The 17,209-nt window shown below is 31.8% G+C and overlaps 2 protein-coding genes across 11 annotated transcripts in view; one reads left to right on the top strand and one right to left on the bottom strand.

The window, feature by feature from the left end:
- Nucleotides 1-460: 460 nt before the first annotated feature.
- LOC132757799 (uncharacterized) lies at nucleotides 461-12,631 on the bottom strand (the record flags this gene model as incomplete). The annotated part of the gene is given in 12 exon segments (XM_060749194.1): nucleotides 461-510; nucleotides 1,162-1,242; nucleotides 2,219-2,661; nucleotides 3,204-3,786; nucleotides 4,289-4,497; nucleotides 5,497-5,583; nucleotides 6,201-6,336; nucleotides 6,685-6,821; nucleotides 7,656-7,811; nucleotides 8,486-8,697; nucleotides 10,156-10,229; nucleotides 12,521-12,631. Coding segments are annotated over 11 exon segments (2,138 nt in total), but the record flags the coding sequence as incomplete, so codon positions are not given.
- An 80-nt stretch (nucleotides 12,632-12,711) lies between these two features.
- LOC132757800 (plexin domain-containing protein 2-like) overlaps nucleotides 12,712-17,209 on the top strand; it is a 76,714-nt gene continuing 72,216 nt past the window's right edge. For all 10 annotated transcript variants that reach the window (XM_060749202.1, XM_060749200.1, XM_060749196.1 and 7 more), the window contains exon 1: nucleotides 12,712-12,861. In XM_060749202.1, coding sequence (XP_060605185.1) covers nucleotides 12,774-12,861 — 88 coding nt within the window. In that variant the 5' untranslated portion in view covers nucleotides 12,712-12,773. The remainder of the gene's footprint in view (nucleotides 12,862-17,209) is intronic.

The following is a 17,209-nucleotide window of genomic DNA, read 5'->3' as shown; positions in this document are numbered from 1 at the left end:
ATAGTGGCTTTCCAGCTTTTCAGCTAAACTGGTGGATGAAGACCTCAGGTGCCCCTCCAATCATTACTTCTAACACAAATTGGCATTAGAGTAGAACCACCCACATTTCGTAAACTAGCTGGATAGCTTTTGAAAATGAAAGAATCAAAAGTCCCTGGTTGGATTTGACCACACAGCAATGAGGGCCATGTGGTTCAAAGTCAACAACCATAACCAATTAGCCATGGATGTTAGGCCTCCCCCCCCAAGTTTCATGCAAAGGTGATATGGATCAGATACAGAAGTGTTATAGAGAAAAGGCTATACAATTAATTTCTGTTATGCTCTAAGGAAAGATAAGTGTTGATAGCTACAAAGTGGCATTATTCAAAATACATCAAATATTACAACACATAACCCTGGATGAACATAGGAGTATAAAGCAAATAATTTATAATGTATTACCTCAGAGACTTCTGTCGTGGTCTGGCAAGATTCAAGGGCATCTGCCCAGGTCAATGTTTTCTTTTTCTGAAATAATAAAAGCAAAAATAACTACAGGTATGATTCTGATTACCCCTAAAAGAATGTCTGACATAAACTAACATTAATCTTTAGTATACAGATAGTGGCGTGAGCAAAATATAAAATCTTCCTTAAAGACATTTTCATTTAAACATATAGGCAAAATTAAAACTGTTCACAAAATTTCTTTAAGCTTGGCATGTTGTAAGAATGATAACAGAAACATTTTAAGCAAAAATTGTTGGGTTGTTTTTGTGTTTGTCTACCTTCAACTCTGCATTTAGAATCTGGGGGTTTGAGCTATACTAGGGTCATGACAACATCTTACCTTGTGACACTGACAAATTCAAGAAACAGACTCAAGAAATATGTTACATAAGCTAACAATTGTCTTCGCTAACAATATATTTACATCAATATTTTAATAGTATGATATAACCATTACGTATTTCTTTATATGATATAAATTCAATATAAATCTTCATGATATCATTAAACTATTGAAAACTTAATGGGTAGAGGTAATTTTAACCCTTACCACCACACTTAAAAATTTTACCCAGAATTGTCAATTTTTCATTCTGGACAAAAATGTTTATCATTTTAGAGAAAACACAGTATCAACTGACATTACTTTACATGGTAGGAATTTTATACCTTTATAGATATTGCAACTGCCCCTGGTAATCCTTCTTTGTGATTCTTTGGTGTTGACACATCACTGCTACTGCCCTCCTCCTGAATATAATAATCAGCATACATTTTATTAAAGATTTATTATGCTCATCATTAAGTAAAATGTTTTTATCACAGAACTTTATAGAAATCTATGAAATTCTTACTGAACATATCTAATTTGAATAAAAGAATGAACAAACTATGTATGGGAAGCTGTGTTCCCTATTACAGGTCAAGTAAAAATGGTGTTTTCTTAAAAAAATCTGCCAGTTTTTTAATGACATTTTAATTTCATTTTGTGCCCAACTATAATGTGTAGAATTCTAAACATAACATATCTTATATGTGTGAAGTCAAACCATGTTTATTTTATATCTACAAAAAGACTGTCTAGCAATTATCAGTATTTTCTAATATCAAATTTGAGCATAGTATATCTTTAACAGGGAAATTTGCAAATGCTTTAAATTCAAAAAAAAAATTCATCTATTTTACTTTAATTCAAATATCAAAAGTATTTTATGTTAGTGTCAGTATGTATGGGATGGTTTTCCAAAACCATACCTAAAACAAAAAACCTTTATTCTGTCATGATGAGTGCTTTTTTCAGTAAATCAAAGAGAGACAAAGTTATGATGATAATTTGTTTGCTGTAATGGCACTGTCAATGACAGCATCTAACAAAATGTTATCAACAGACAGTCCAATCTGTTGACAGTTTGAATATGTATTTATTTAAGTCCTATACTACAATGCCTAAAACTTAATCTCTGAAAAATTGTATGATCATCAAAAAATTGACACTTCCACCAAAATATGACCATTAATGAAAAAAAAAATTGGTGTAGAAATATTTGTGCTAATCATGAACTTAATTTATTTAGCAAAAATCAGAAGCTCGTGAAGATTTCTTGTATTCAGTACTTAATTCATTACTAAGGCTGTAACTCCTTATTATAACATCATGTTTTTGATCATTTAAATCATAAACAAATTATTAGAAAAACAGATTTACAAATCAATTATATCAACAAACCTCTTTGACAAGAACTTCCTTCATTATTGGTGACTTAGAAGGAGTTTTCTTTGTTTTCCAAATTGTTCTCAGGTCGACACCATCAGACATTTTACTCTTGCTGGGAGTTTTCCTACTTGGGGTTTCTTGTTTGATATCTGCTGGTTGTCTTGGTAACACACCAGGTGACATGACTGAAACTCGTATCGGAGTTATGGGCGTGCCAACTTTTTTAGCTACCCTCATAGGTTCTTGGGGTGTACTTGAGGATTTTGTCACACCCTGGACCTGTACTCTTTGTGGAGTATGTTGCAAGGTGTTTGCAGGTTTGAGAACACGTTGTGGTGTGGACTTTGGTGTTGACTGGTCTGTTTGAAGAAGTTTAACTCTTAGAGGAGTTGCACACGTACCAGCAGCCTTTTCTCGCACAGGTGTCTTATTTTTAGAGACTTTAGACATGGTATCTAGAAAGCAATAAATGTATTGATTGTACTTGAATTTACATAACATGATTGATGAACTCTTTACTGAAAATGTTCACTAACTTTTTCTTCATTGTTTTGTTTTTTGGGTTTTTTTTAAGTAAGTTCTAAAACTATTTTACATTTTTCAAGTTGTAGTGTCAGAAGGACAGTGTGCTGGACTATTCTCAGTGCTTGATAGTTTACAAGAGTCTGGATAATGTAGAAAGTTCAAAAAGGGCCATAATTCTGTCAAAATTCATGTTACAGTAATGGGTCTTTGATAGTGACCTCCTATTACGCACTCAAATAAGTATGTGAAGTTTCAACCCATTCCCTTCAGTAGTTTTGAAAATATCAAATTACACATTAAAATTAAGTGTGATGGTGACATCAATGCCTGGGAGAGTACAATAACTTTCTCTATTCTTCAAACAGATGTGCTAAGAATGCAAACTTATATATATTCATTTCAAATAATTTTTGAGAACATTAATTTTGCTAACTCTGTAAAAGTTAATTAACAGAATAGATGTATACCATACCTGGATTATCAACCTTTTCTGGAGTATCCATTAGAAATCTCTTTGCCAAATTCTCACAAATACTGTCAGTCTTCTTGGTATCATTATCAGCTTTGTCCTTACTTTGATCCTGTATTTTCACTCGACCTGGGGTTTGATCTATCATACTGACCCTGTGTTGACGAGAGTTTTGGACAGAGGACAAGCTGACCCGCCCTGGTGTCTGTGTTGGCTTCCCTTCACTGGAAAGATTGTCATATTTGTTCTGGCAATATTGAGGTGGATGTTGGGCAGAGAGACTCACTCGACCAGGGGGCTGTGTGATAAGACTTGGTCTCCCTACGCTTTGTATATTACAACTTTTATCATACAGGCTGGCTCTGGAAGGGGTCTGCGGAGCTAGGCTGGTTCTTCCTGGTGTTTGTGCTGACAAACTTACTCTTCCCGGGGTTTGTGATGATAGACTGGGTCTGCCTGGGTTCTGTGCAGATAGACTAACTCTACCAGGTTTCTGTGAAGATAGACTGACTCTACCTGGTGTTTGATGCCTGTTGACATTGCCTGAAAAAACTTCATTCTCTAACTGAGCAGCATCTTCCATATTCTGAAACAGTAAACAAATAAGACATGTCACGACAAAAACAATGTAATGCGTTTGCAACCAGCACAGATCCAGACCAGCCTGGGAATCCGCGCAGTCTGATCAGGATCAATGCTGTTTGCTATCAGTTTCCCTACTTGTAATAGAGTTGGTAAGCGAACAGCATGGATCCTGATCAGACTGCGCGGATTCATGCTGGTCGCAAACCCATTATGTTGGTTTTGTTGTGACGCGGCTCAAATGATTTTTTAGAAGACAATTTTTAGCTATGCATTCTTGTTGTTTTATTTTATGCACTTTACAGTTACTCTAGGAGGTGTACTATAAATATCAACATTTTAGATTTAAACTGATGATTAAAGTTGATGACTTTTCTGTTATGTAATGCAAATGTAAAAACTTGAGACATGTTTTAACGTCACTGTATAATAGATAATATCTCACTGTCTGAATCGTATATTGCATTTACATGCATAGATATAAATGAATTCCTCTATAAACTGACCTTTATTTTCTTCGGGACACGTAAAGGTGTTTGTGGAGCTATGCTAGCACGCCCAGGAGTCACACTTAGTATTTCCTCCTCCCCGACCATTGCCAGTCTTCTTGATGCCTGGCCTATCATGCTACATCTCCCGGGAATAATGAACGGATCAGGCTGTCGAACCTTTGTCCTTCCTGGTAAACTCTGGCGTGACGCATATCCAGGTGTAACTATAATTGTGAAATACAAACATTACACAATATATATATACAAGTAACTGTTTTGTTTAAATCGAAGCATGTATTTAAAACTTTTTTAAGAAGTTAATTCTGTAATAATCTTACATTAATGTATATAGTTTTGGTGCTATAATTATACTTTTAAAATCAAATTCACAACAGCTGGGGCATAAGTCTTTATAATAATGATTATTTATAAATGTTAAGTAATTGAAGCATTTCCTATCAAATGTTGAGAAACACAAGTACCAATCAAGACATTGTTTCTATGTTTTGCTAGAACAAAAATAATCAGGGGGGTTGCATTAAACCAGTATAACTACTGTTTAATTCAGTAATACAGGGTTACACAGGCTCAATCTGAAATTTTCCTAGTACATATGTTAACTATATATGACAGGAAATCACTGTCAAAAAAAAATTCTCAATAAATATATCATATAAGCTTTGTGTAAAGATGTTTTAAAGCTAACATTCATCGATGTTTTCAAATTTAAATGAGACATGTATTTAAAAAGTCAAAATGAACCAAAAAAAACATAAAAATATTCCAAACAATTTGTCAAAGATTTTAGAATTTTTCAAAGTTAACAGAGGGGTATAATTCATTCATAATCTATGTTAGAATTGTGAAGTATGGTAAGTGACCTACAATTATGACAACTCAAAAAGACTTAAAGAATATCTAACATGCAAAAACCTTAACCAAGAACTTCACAAGCGGTATAGGTCATTTAAAATTCATGCTTAAGTTATTTCTTGTGAAGCTACATAAAATAGTGATAATTAAGACATGTGTGAAGTTCAAAGAGGATATCTTAATTGGTAAATGAAACATTATTACATGCAAAACTTTAAGAGTTACACTCTCACCAACAAATGGACGAGTAGAGAAGCAGCACTATGCTTTAGAAAGTCAAGCTATAAAAAGAAATGTCTTAATAACAAAAATCAAGTCTTTCATTTATTTTTCTATCATGTAGTTTTTACCTCCTTTGAATGTGATATTCTTTTCTACACCAAACTTCTTACAGAAATCTGTCTTTGATGGGGTCAACTTTAAGTTGAAATTATCTTCTGGAATATGAAAAAAAAAAACAATTAATAATTCCATAAAACTTATTATCATTAAACCTCTTGACAAGTATGACATCTTTATTTCAATCAAAAGTTGGACTGGCTTGGAGTTTAGCAAATGTATAGAGGATATTTGTTCGTTTTGTTATAATTTGAATATGCTATATTATAGATATCTCAAGGAGAAGTGATAAGGTTGTGAAATTTTATAGAGCATAGCACAGGGCCTTTTTTCACAGTTTGGGGAAGCAGCCCAGCCCTTAATTTTGGGGAAAAATTACACAGTATATTTGCAAAAGGGGAAGAAAAAACTTTATGTAAATTCAATTTTTGGGGAAAACTGCATGATTTTAAAGAAATTTTGTTTGGGGAAGCAGCCCTATACCGGCCCCTGTTATAGAAGGTAAAAAGGCCCTGTAGCAGAAGTAAAAATGTGAACATTTTCTCACTTCAATGGGAAATAGATGGCTTACTCAGGGAAAGCACACAAATTTTCTTTTTATCTCATGCCTTATAAAAACAGGTTACTTGATAATCATAGTATAAAACAAGGACCAAGGTATAACCACTTCAATAAAGATACCAATTCAAAACAGTGAAAAAAAAACTCTATTTACCATTTTTGAATTCCGGTTCCCTGCAATGACGTTTAGCATTGGGCTGTTTGCTTGTAGTTCGACTGATAAAGTCATCACATACTTTACGGAAATCTTCAACTTTAATTCTGGATGGTCCAATCGACTCTTTCTGTGCAACCTGAATGATGACAAAATTGAAATCAATTCAAATCTAAAAACAACACATTCCAATCCATTAGCTTTGTACATTAAATTAAACATTTTAAACAAAATACTGGACAAAAACAGCAATCATACTTACGTGTAAAACAAGTAAGGCCTTTGAAGTGATAACCATTAAAGTACATGTATATGTATATCACTGTTTCATATTTATATCTTAAGGTATTCAGAGATTATGATGATGATGATGATCTTTGTCAATTTGGTCAAATATTGAAACAGCTAAATCAATCAAACTCTGCAACTTAAACCAATTGCTTTGAACCCATCCCTGAGATTTAAATTTAGATAAAAGATTTACCTTTGGTACAGCAGCTAAAGTATGTCTGGAGAATTTTGACATCTGCGGCTGGTTCCCATGTTGAGGCTGAACATACTGTATCCCGGTCTCATCAAGTATACTCTGCAAAGCTGAATCATCTGTCTCAAACTCTATCCCTACAACATATCCCATATAATATATCTTACTATCATCAAAATAAATTAATCTTTTAATGGAATTTATGCACCAATTATTCTGCATTTTCCACCAATGACCAATTTGTCTTCATATAACTGTAATACTGCTTCATACAATGATTTAATTATTCGTGATTAGAAGGCATTAGTCAACTGCTAGGACCAATGAAATTTTTTTGTCTTGTTTTGTTTTTGGGTTTTACGTCACATCGACACAGTATAGGTCATATCGCGACGTTCCAGCTTTACTGGTGGAGGAAGACCTCAGGTGCTAGCTGGATAGCTTCCTCACATGAAAGAATCCAAAGTCCCTATTCGGGATTGGAACCCACAGCGGTGAGGGGCAAGTGGTTTGAAGTCAACGACCTTAACCACTTGGCCACGGACGCCCCGTAATTTTTTTTGTCAGATTAGACTTTATTTATCTATGTTTTGTTTCATAAATCATGTCCAGCATTTAGTCAATGTCTCACTGAACATACCTCATTATTTAATACATCATTTTGTTAGTCAGTTTTATTACCCCATAACATGGTAAGTATTTTAAATACACATGTTTATCCTTCTATCTGGTCAAAACCATTATTCCTTCACAAGTAAAATTTCAAAAAAAGTATTGAATGAATAGTTTACACAAACAATGCGAAACATGATCAGAAGGCACACACCAATGTGTAACATGATCTGCACTGGTTGCACAGGTAGCATCTGGTACTGCCAAGCAGGCTAAAGGTTAAGAAACAGTGTGAAGCAAGTCAGAATAAATTTTTGACAATGTCACTCACAGATACTTCAATAAGAAGAAAATCTAACCTGACTGATCGGGTAACAAGCTGAGGTCTCCCACTCCAAAACCACTTGTACAACTTGATACACCAGTTTCCTTTTTCAATGTTGAACGTTTCACCATAGGTTGTCTTTTTGCAGCTTTCTGTTTAGTTAATGGACTCTTGTTTAATGCTCTATGAACTGCAGACAAAAACACACACATATATATACATGGATATACACATACATGTACATAGTTAAAAGTAACCTGTACATATCAGTAATGTCATTTACATCTAAATTATGATATTCTGACATACATGTATATAATTATATCCTAATCATTTTTATAATAAAGTAAAAGACAACAGGTTAATTTTGACACCAATAGCTTTTAAAAGGCGTCTTTCACAATACCTAGAGAAAAATATATGAAAATATCAAAAAATTATAAATAAAATTATGTTGTTCCCAAAATCTATGGTTGATAGAGTCTTGAAAGAGTGGTAACATAGAATGTTTCTTTTATTTAACACACATGAAAACAATAAAATGTTCCAGAACAAAATTTTACACTGCTAAAATTTAATTAAGTCTTTAACTGTTTGCAATAATTCTGTGCATGCCCTATTCACTCAAAAAGAAAATATACCAACATATTTCTTTCATACAGGCATTTTGGAATTATTCTTATTAAAAAAAAAATTTGTTAACTGTAGGCAGCAGATATAGCTATCCACACTTTTAGGGGATTTTTGAGAAGTGATGTTCTCCACAAAACTTTTAAATGGTTTACACTAATACAACTGCCGGGAAGAATATTCTTTGGAGAGTCAAAATAAATAAAAGAAAAACTTAAACTGTGTATATTTTACCTTTTACAATCTTTCGTTGTTCACATGGCAGCTCCCCGAGAATTTTTCTCTGCTGATTTCCAAACTGTCTAGTTTCTGGCCTTCCCTTATTCATTGTTGATGACCTCTTTGAGGTGCTTGGGGACCTTTTGGGATCACTTTTGCAGGCATTTGGGGAGACAGCTCGCTTAATTCCTTTCCTCACTGGTAGCATACTTGGAACTGGGATCTTACTGAAAAATATAAACAAAGTGTGTCAAAGCATAAAATATATTAGCTGCATAAAACTTTTTAAAAAATAAAGTTTACAAATTATTCATATAAATTCATAGTTTTTAGATTCTTATTAGTTCTTAAACAACATTTGTCATAAATTGTATATACATACATGTACTTGAAAAAGTTATTGCTTGAAACTAAATGAAATTCTACTTACTAAATAAAATTGCCATTTCACTGGATACCTAATGTACACTGTCATTGTAGGCTAAATATTTACCATATATTAGCTCAATTTCCTTAGTAACAAATTTTTTCATGCACTGAGATGCAGCTGATTACTAATTTGTGATGTAATAACCATACTAGAAATATTATATAAAGACTAACCCCACATCTCACAAGTAATATATACATGTATATAACAGTAATCTGATGATTGGTTAATATTGGTATTTCCCTAGGATTATATTTATACATATCACATAATACAGCAACCAATATATTTCAATTAAAAACCTTCACACCACTGCCTCCTGTTAGCATTTATTGAATTAGCTTAGTGGAAAAGGTGCTAAATTATACTTCCTTCCATACAAAAGATTATATCAATATACATGTATAGTGCTTAAATATTAAAATGATACATATGTAGTGCTAAAATACTAAATTTTCATTGATTTTAAATAGCTATGGTGTTAGACAGTAAGACAAAAGATTTTTTTACCAGGAAACTATTTTGCAAACAAATATTATCATTACATAAAACAATTTGGTCTTAACCCAAAATGTTTTTGAATTAATTGGAATTAATCTGTTCCCACAGTTTCATGATCATTTCACAAATAAAATTATTTCAACAAACCTAGTTCCATCAAGTTAATAAAACAATGCTACAAATATCATTATCTGTACTCAATTTCACATAGTTTGCACAATTACTAGTTTTTTTATTTCCAAATTTTCTTTTCAATAGGGTTTACTGTTGCACACATATAGTTGTCTGTGCCATATCCTGCTGATATATGGCCTTGTCCAACTTTCTTTTAATTGTCCATTATCAACTTTAAAATGGAAATTTAAAGTTTGTCAGTAAGAGCTGTTCAGACCATGGATGGTGGGCAACTGATCAGGACAAGAAGTCGGATGCTGGAACATGCCTTGTCATATACTGGTGGAAAAGGCTAATCACTAAGGAGGCAGTTAAAGAGTTAAAGGCTTTGAGAACCACTGATCATCTGTAAGCTAGCTTAAAGGTTTCGTCCATTTTAGAATTTGTGATACATACAAACAGTTTTAGGAACAAAATGATTACAATCTTGTTTATCAACTTTTTTCTAGTCAGCATTTATTTTTCTAAGTTGCGAAGGAAGAATTGAAAATTCCATCTTACAAAACTAAATAACGACAACATAGTCTAAACAGAAATGTATCTGTATGTATACAAATGGTGTCAAAAATATTGAACCTACCTCTTCCTGTCTTTGACAGGGGGCATATTCTCTTTACTAGACATCTTTAAGTACAGAACACTGTCTTCACTGGTCTGAAAAATTAAAAACATAAAATTTTCAGGACCAAATGCTGTTGAAATTTCATCAAATAATTTGACACTTGCCATACAGTGCAATAAAAATTCCTTTCTTAACAATTTATAATCAGAACATTTCATTTTATTTAAAAGGCCTATCATGCCCCAGATATGCTTGGCATCTCATTAATGAAATGCTATTCCATTATCACTTGAATTAACGTTTAAAGTAAATAACTAATATCTGTATCAAATAGCCTACTATAGTTAAAGCGTTTTAACTTTATTGGTCCAAAATTAATTATAAATTCCATAGATGATGACCTTAAAGTAAAATTGCATTTAAATGATTAATCAGATTATATGGTCCACAGATGTATAATACAGTCATGATGATCTGAAAATGTGTAATTTGCATATAGTGAGCAGGGCCGGCAAAATCAATTGTCCATATTGCCCAGGTTGTCCCACAGCCTGTACACCAAGTAAAGATTTTCAAGAATTAATATCATACGGACAAGTTAAAAAATGCTTCACATAAAAACAGACAAGTATTTTAAAGTCAAAATCAGATTTTGCCAGCCCTGGCAGGGCCTTTTTCCCCTTCTTTGCTGTAGCCTGTATCAGGCTACTTCCCCAAGCCAAATTACTACCTTTTTTCCCCAAAAAACAGTCTAAATTTCCCCTTCTGGCAAATATTTCCCCTTTAACTGAAGAATAAAACTTGTAAAGAAACTTTCTTGTTTTAAAATAGATAATTGTTTTGTCCAATGAAAGCTAATAATTCAATAACCCAATAGAGGGATACCTTGATTTAATACAATTGATGTTAACTCAGAGCCTCAGTCTGAGTTTGCAACTTTCTAAAAACAGCATGGGAAATCCCTGCTGCCTTATTTTTTAGTGCACATGTGATTTGTTACGACAATATGGCGACCGATACGATGTCACTAATGTAAACAATGTCACAGAACAAGAAGAAAATACGATTGAGTGACGTTTGTAATTGTTTATCAAAAATTGGATGAATTGATGACCTTGTGTCCGAGTAGCACAACATGCCCAACTGTCGGAAATAGCGAGCCTAGCACATCAGTGCCAGTAATACAGTGTAAACTGGTAATAATGTACCCTCTGAATCAAACCAAGAACCCTCACATGACCAACATAAAATACTATAAATAGGAAATAATAGTTAATATAAAGGGTCAATAAATTGATCTGTAAAAAATGTTTTTTACTCCTGTTGGACAGAAAGCTTAGTACTATAGTAAACCTTAAATGTGATTGGAGGAAGATATGCAAATAAATTATGATATTCCCCCCGAAATGTGTGAAAATATGATATTTTCCCCAAAAGTGTGGAAATCGCGCATTTTTTCCCCACAAAAAGGGCTAAAGCGCCTTCCCCAAAGCTAGTGAAAAGGCCCTGCCTGGTGAGTACCACTTACCGACATGGAAGGGGTAAACACACCCAAACACATGGCACATTGACCAAGATGTTATAGTCATAATATTTCAGGGTTTTTTCCCAGTATTTTGGGAACATGACCCATAACCAAGGAATTGGGAATTTCAGCGATATTATGTTAAAAATTGGGAAAAATGCATGACTGAGAATTTGCATAAATTATTAAATGAATACAAACAATCACTGTCTAGGATCATAGGATGGCATCTTCATACATTTAAGCACTATAAAAGTGAAGGAGCCATTATTTTCAAAGATTTTAGAGTTTTATATTCAATATTTTTATTTTGTGACTTTAAACTGGGATTTTTTTCCTATGGATTGGGAAAATAATATACTATTTTCAATTGGAATGTAACGGAATATCGGCTATAAAATAAGCCATAACTATCTGATGAAATCAGTAGGTATCCCCTTGCCCCTCATGTGTCCATGGGTGAAAAGCCCACAATTTGTTCATAAGCTTTTTTCAGTGCAAGTTTGATTCCATTTGAAAAAGTGAGCAAATTTCCAACGTTATAAAATGCCATATTAAATTTAGGTCAGGAAACACGACAAAATTTATGTTTTTTACACTGTATTTAGAATATTTCTTCCTCTCAAATTCTTTTTTCTTTATTTTTTAATATTCAAATGTTTAAGAATGTTTAAACCATAATGAAAAATAAAACATGTTTCATGAGCTAACTTTTGTCATGAAAATATTTGGGTACGAATCTTTAAAAACAAATCGATTTGGTGGAGATTGTCGAGGATCGATTGTAATTAAATAAACATAAAATAGGGCTCTGCAAAAATCGTAGAATAAATCTTGTATTCTCAGAAAAAAATATACCTAAACAAGTATGTAAATATATTATCTTCTGTTTTTGTTTTAAAACATCGTTGAATCTTTCCACTTCTTGACGTACGCGATAACATTAACCAATCATTTTCTTTGATGAAGCTTACCAATAATTGGTCCTGCGGTGCGAACTGTAAGTATTTTATAGCTCTTAAAATAAGGGAACCAGCTTAATTTGACAGGTACTTTTTCGGTGATCCTCGGTTTTTTCCGTTTACTTCCTTAGTATCAAATCTCAACAAATATGGCGATCAGTACGGTTTACAGTGCTAAAATTACAGCCTTAATTTTAATTATTTTATGTACAGAGACTCATATATTCGCTTCAAAAGGTATTTGTCTTGTGTTTTCTGGATAGTAGCAGCATTCTATGTTAATATTATTCACAAAAATGCGGAATTTAAATTATTCAATTACACACCTGTGAAATTGGATTTTACAAGTTTATGAGTCAGTATGGTGTCAGTGTTTGTAAACATCTTATGAAACACTTTAACAGTACATGTCCTATATTTATTATGCTTGTTTCATAAGCGCATAGTTAGACTTCTTTAAAACTGTTATTATTTCTTGAATATTTTACTCTCACCAAGAATGAATTAATTAATGTGGTCACATTTTGTAAAGTTTGTGTGTAATTAACAGATTAATGAAAATGGAAAAAAATGTTTTAACATGTCTAAAGCAATATATTATTTCTGTTATTAAGTTCATTAAAATAAGCGGCTTTATTACAGAATCCGTCATAAAATTTTGTACAGCAAGTTCAATATTGTTCTTATTTAATCCTTTTCAGAAAGTATTTTTTTATTAATTTTCATTCATCTTTCCTCACATTTTAAAATAAACTAATTCAGTTATAAACATATTCTATCTCAGGTTGTGTAAAGACTTAAGATATTCAGGCTCCTTTACATTTAGATTATTTTGATATCCTGATTTTGAAAGAATATGTCAAAATTATGTATGTTGTATCACAGACTTTAATTGACATATAATCAGTGGTTGTATGTGCTACTTTTTACATGTTTGTTGTATGTGCTACTTTTTATATAAAATGGCAAAATAAAACATAATTTGTCTACTTTGAATATAACTTATTTATCTAGTATATAAAAGTTATACATAGTAAAATTTATGCCTTGAAAGTTTAATTTTTGAAATTAGTTATGATATAATAAAATTATATAGATCTACTTGTAATTACATTAAGCAGTTACTGAACAATCAGGATTTTTATATAATGTGTTTATTTTTGTTTGTATGCTGAAAGCCTTAACATTTTCCTGCAGTTTAGCTTCAAATAAAAATTGTAGTTTGACAAGGTCTAACTCTTCCAGGAGTAAATAAAGTTTCATCCATATGATTTGTTTAATTAATATTATGTTTAGCCTTATATCTTGAAAAGGTAAGACCAATCTTAAAATTATCATGAATTGATAAGGTCCTATTTTTGTTCATAAGGTGGTAAAATGTAGTAAAGTGAAATTAAAATAGTAAATGGAAGTGTTGTTAATTAACATCAAAACTTATAACAGGCATCATCAGTCATAATTTCATGACATGACTCACACCTTGAATGAATTCAGTTACAAAGTTTCTAGCAGTTGACCAATGTCCAGCTTGGTATAACATTTATTAGACTGTGGCGTTTTATAAATTTCTTTTTTCATATCTGTTACATATACAATACAGGTGTGGTATCAGACTGAAAAAGTTGTAAATTTGAGGTTGAGGAACTAGCTATGCTATCTCTATCTCACTTTTAACTGATTTTGATTTCTGTCTCACTTTTTATTGGTTGTGATACAGAAATGCTCTAACTGCTATTTGCTAGTTAGTGATCGAATATCATAATAAAAAGATAAAGTAAATGTACATTATTTCTGTTGCGTGTTTATGTAGTTCATGGTGTGATAATTGAAAGATTTCTATGGAAATAGTTATGATATATTATTAATGAGTCAGAGACATCAGTCTGTCTCGATATTTATTTAGTCTGTTGTCATAATTAATATTGTGGTAATATTGACACATATATGTAAAAAATACGGAATCAATATTCAGGTAACATTTTAAGTTTGTAATTGATTTCCAATACAATTGCTTTGTTACAGACTTACTAGAGTAATACTGAAAACTGATATTGATTAGTGCTCAAATAAGAAAGTTAATACCAGGTGATTCTTTCAACTTACAGGGAAATCAGCTTACATTGTGTACATTCTCTGCTTTCTATTCTTCAAGGAGTTCCACTGTGATCCAAAAGTCAAAAGACAAAATATTTTAATTTAAAATTCTTACTTAGATCAACCAGGGCACTGTCACACATAAAACAAAAGAATATGACAAAAGATTTTTATATATATATATATTTATAATTAAAGTGACATTATGCCCATCCAAGAGTTGTGTAGAGTCAGATATTGCAGGTGGAAGTTAAAAGTTTATATTTTGCCATAATTCCTTTAATTTATATAATCTACAGTACTTCGCATGAATGATCAATAACTTATCTGGCATGTTAGGTAATTTCTGTAAATATCAGTCTGAATATACCTGTAGCATTCAATTAATGAAAAGAAGTGCAGACAGTCTTTTTATATTTTATGAAGATTTATATTTTATCCTAATCATTTTCCAATATCAACTGTTAATTAATCAATCATCATTATAACAGTCAATCTTTTGAAGTATATTGTCAATTAAGCTCATCTAGAGAATGAAAATATGAGGCTGAGCATAATGTCACTTAAAATTGAAAATTCATATTTAATGTGCTATTCACCATTGATTTTTCCAAAGTTCATAATTATTATATTTAATTTGTACTTTTTTTTCATATGTCCATATACTACATTACAAATACAGTGGTAATAAGACTTGGCAGAAAGTATTAATTTTAATTCTATACGTAATATACCCCTTTAAAACATTTAGGCATTTTGCCTGAAATGAAATGAAACCGTCAATAATCAAGCTTAGTTTAATAAAGTTTAATAATATTCATTTGCATATTTATATATACTTCATTTACACAGTATACAAAAGGACTGGCAACATTATATCAGCGTTGGGGGGATCCTCAGAGCAGTATAGCAGGTTGAATGTGTTTGTTCCACTTCTTTATGGTCTTTCAAGCAGAAACCAATATTTATGAAAATATATCAGTTCTTTAAAATCATCTTACTGTTCATATAATAGTTATTTATAACATTTAGAATTATTATAGATTTTTATGGAGTTCCTAATGTAATAAGATCTTTATATATAAACCATTTTAGATAACTTTAAAATTAAAAGTTATGATTATGATATGTATGAAAGATTATTTGGAGTGATCTTGTATTTGCCACGGCCATCCTGTGCATCCATGCAATCTGATTAAACACAGATGTTCGTTCACCTGTTGCATACTCTGATAAATATTAACATTTTGAATTTTTTTATACTCCAGTTTGTTTGTATTCATATATGAAAAGGTTCCAAATCGACAAAAGTTGATGGTACATTCATTATATGAAGGAGAATTAAGCACAGGATTAAAGTTATAATGTGTGTATAGTTAATGTCACATATTGCAGGTAGTGTGAGAGTGTGTTATAAATACTGATGACAGTAATATACAGGGCGTTACTTTTGTAAGTTTAATGAAACAAGCCTAGGACAATTTTGACATGTCATTGCAAATCTAACGTAAATTATTCTTCAAGCACTTTAATGTAACATCTGTACTGCGTTAAATTGGAGATTTGTTGTTTAAACATCCTAATATATCCTGTCTCATCTTTTATCCTTTTCTTTATAAATATAAATTGAGTTTTCTCTGAAAAACAAAATGTGAAGAATATGTTAAGTTTAAAAGAAAAAAATTGTATGTTCTTAGAAGAATATAAATGTACAATTTCTATGCCCAATTTTAATTGTGAACTATAAAGGATATGATTTAAAAAAAAAATTAATAATGCTGAGTCATGCAGTTTCTCCTTGAGAGCATAAATCACCATTCTACATTATTGTAACCCAAAGGTAACATAGAAACACAAGTTGGTAAATGATCACACTATTGTACATGTACAATATGATATTTGTCTTGAAGGATTCATTTGGCAGCAATCAGCAGATCAGCAATGATGTGGGAATCTGTAAGATATTATATCTGATGAAGAGAGAGGTCTACTGAGCAGTCAGTATCAAATGTTGTAAAGTTCATGCCCTAACTGCATTATTAGATATAATTGTTCTCTGTGTGACTGAGGATAATAACTGTGTAGATGTGTTGCTGCCTTTGACTGAGGATAATAATTATTTTGAACTATTTCTGCCCTTGACTGTGGATAATTATTATTTTGAACTATTTCTGCCTTTGACTGTGGATAATTATTATTTTGAACTATTTCTGCCTTTGACTGTGGATAATTATTATTTTGAACTATTTCTGCCTTTGACTGAGGATAATAATTATTTTGAACTATTTCTGCCCTTGACTGAGGATAATAATCGTTTTTTATTCAATAATTGTTTCTATCCTTGACTTAGGATAATAGTTATATTTAATTGTTTAATTCTGTCCTTTGATTGTTTCTGCCCTAGACTGGAGGATTAACATGTACAGTGCGACTGTTTACATCATTGATAGAGGATGATCCTTCTTTTTCTTGACTGTGGATAATAATTGCT

The sequence above is a fragment of the Ruditapes philippinarum genome, unplaced genomic scaffold (genome assembly GCF_026571515.1).
Source record: "Ruditapes philippinarum isolate M1 unplaced genomic scaffold, ASM2657151v2 ctg1097_1_1_1_1, whole genome shotgun sequence".
Lineage (NCBI taxonomy): Eukaryota > Metazoa > Mollusca > Bivalvia > Venerida > Veneridae > Ruditapes > Ruditapes philippinarum.
This window is presented reverse-complemented; position numbering and strand designations above follow the sequence as displayed.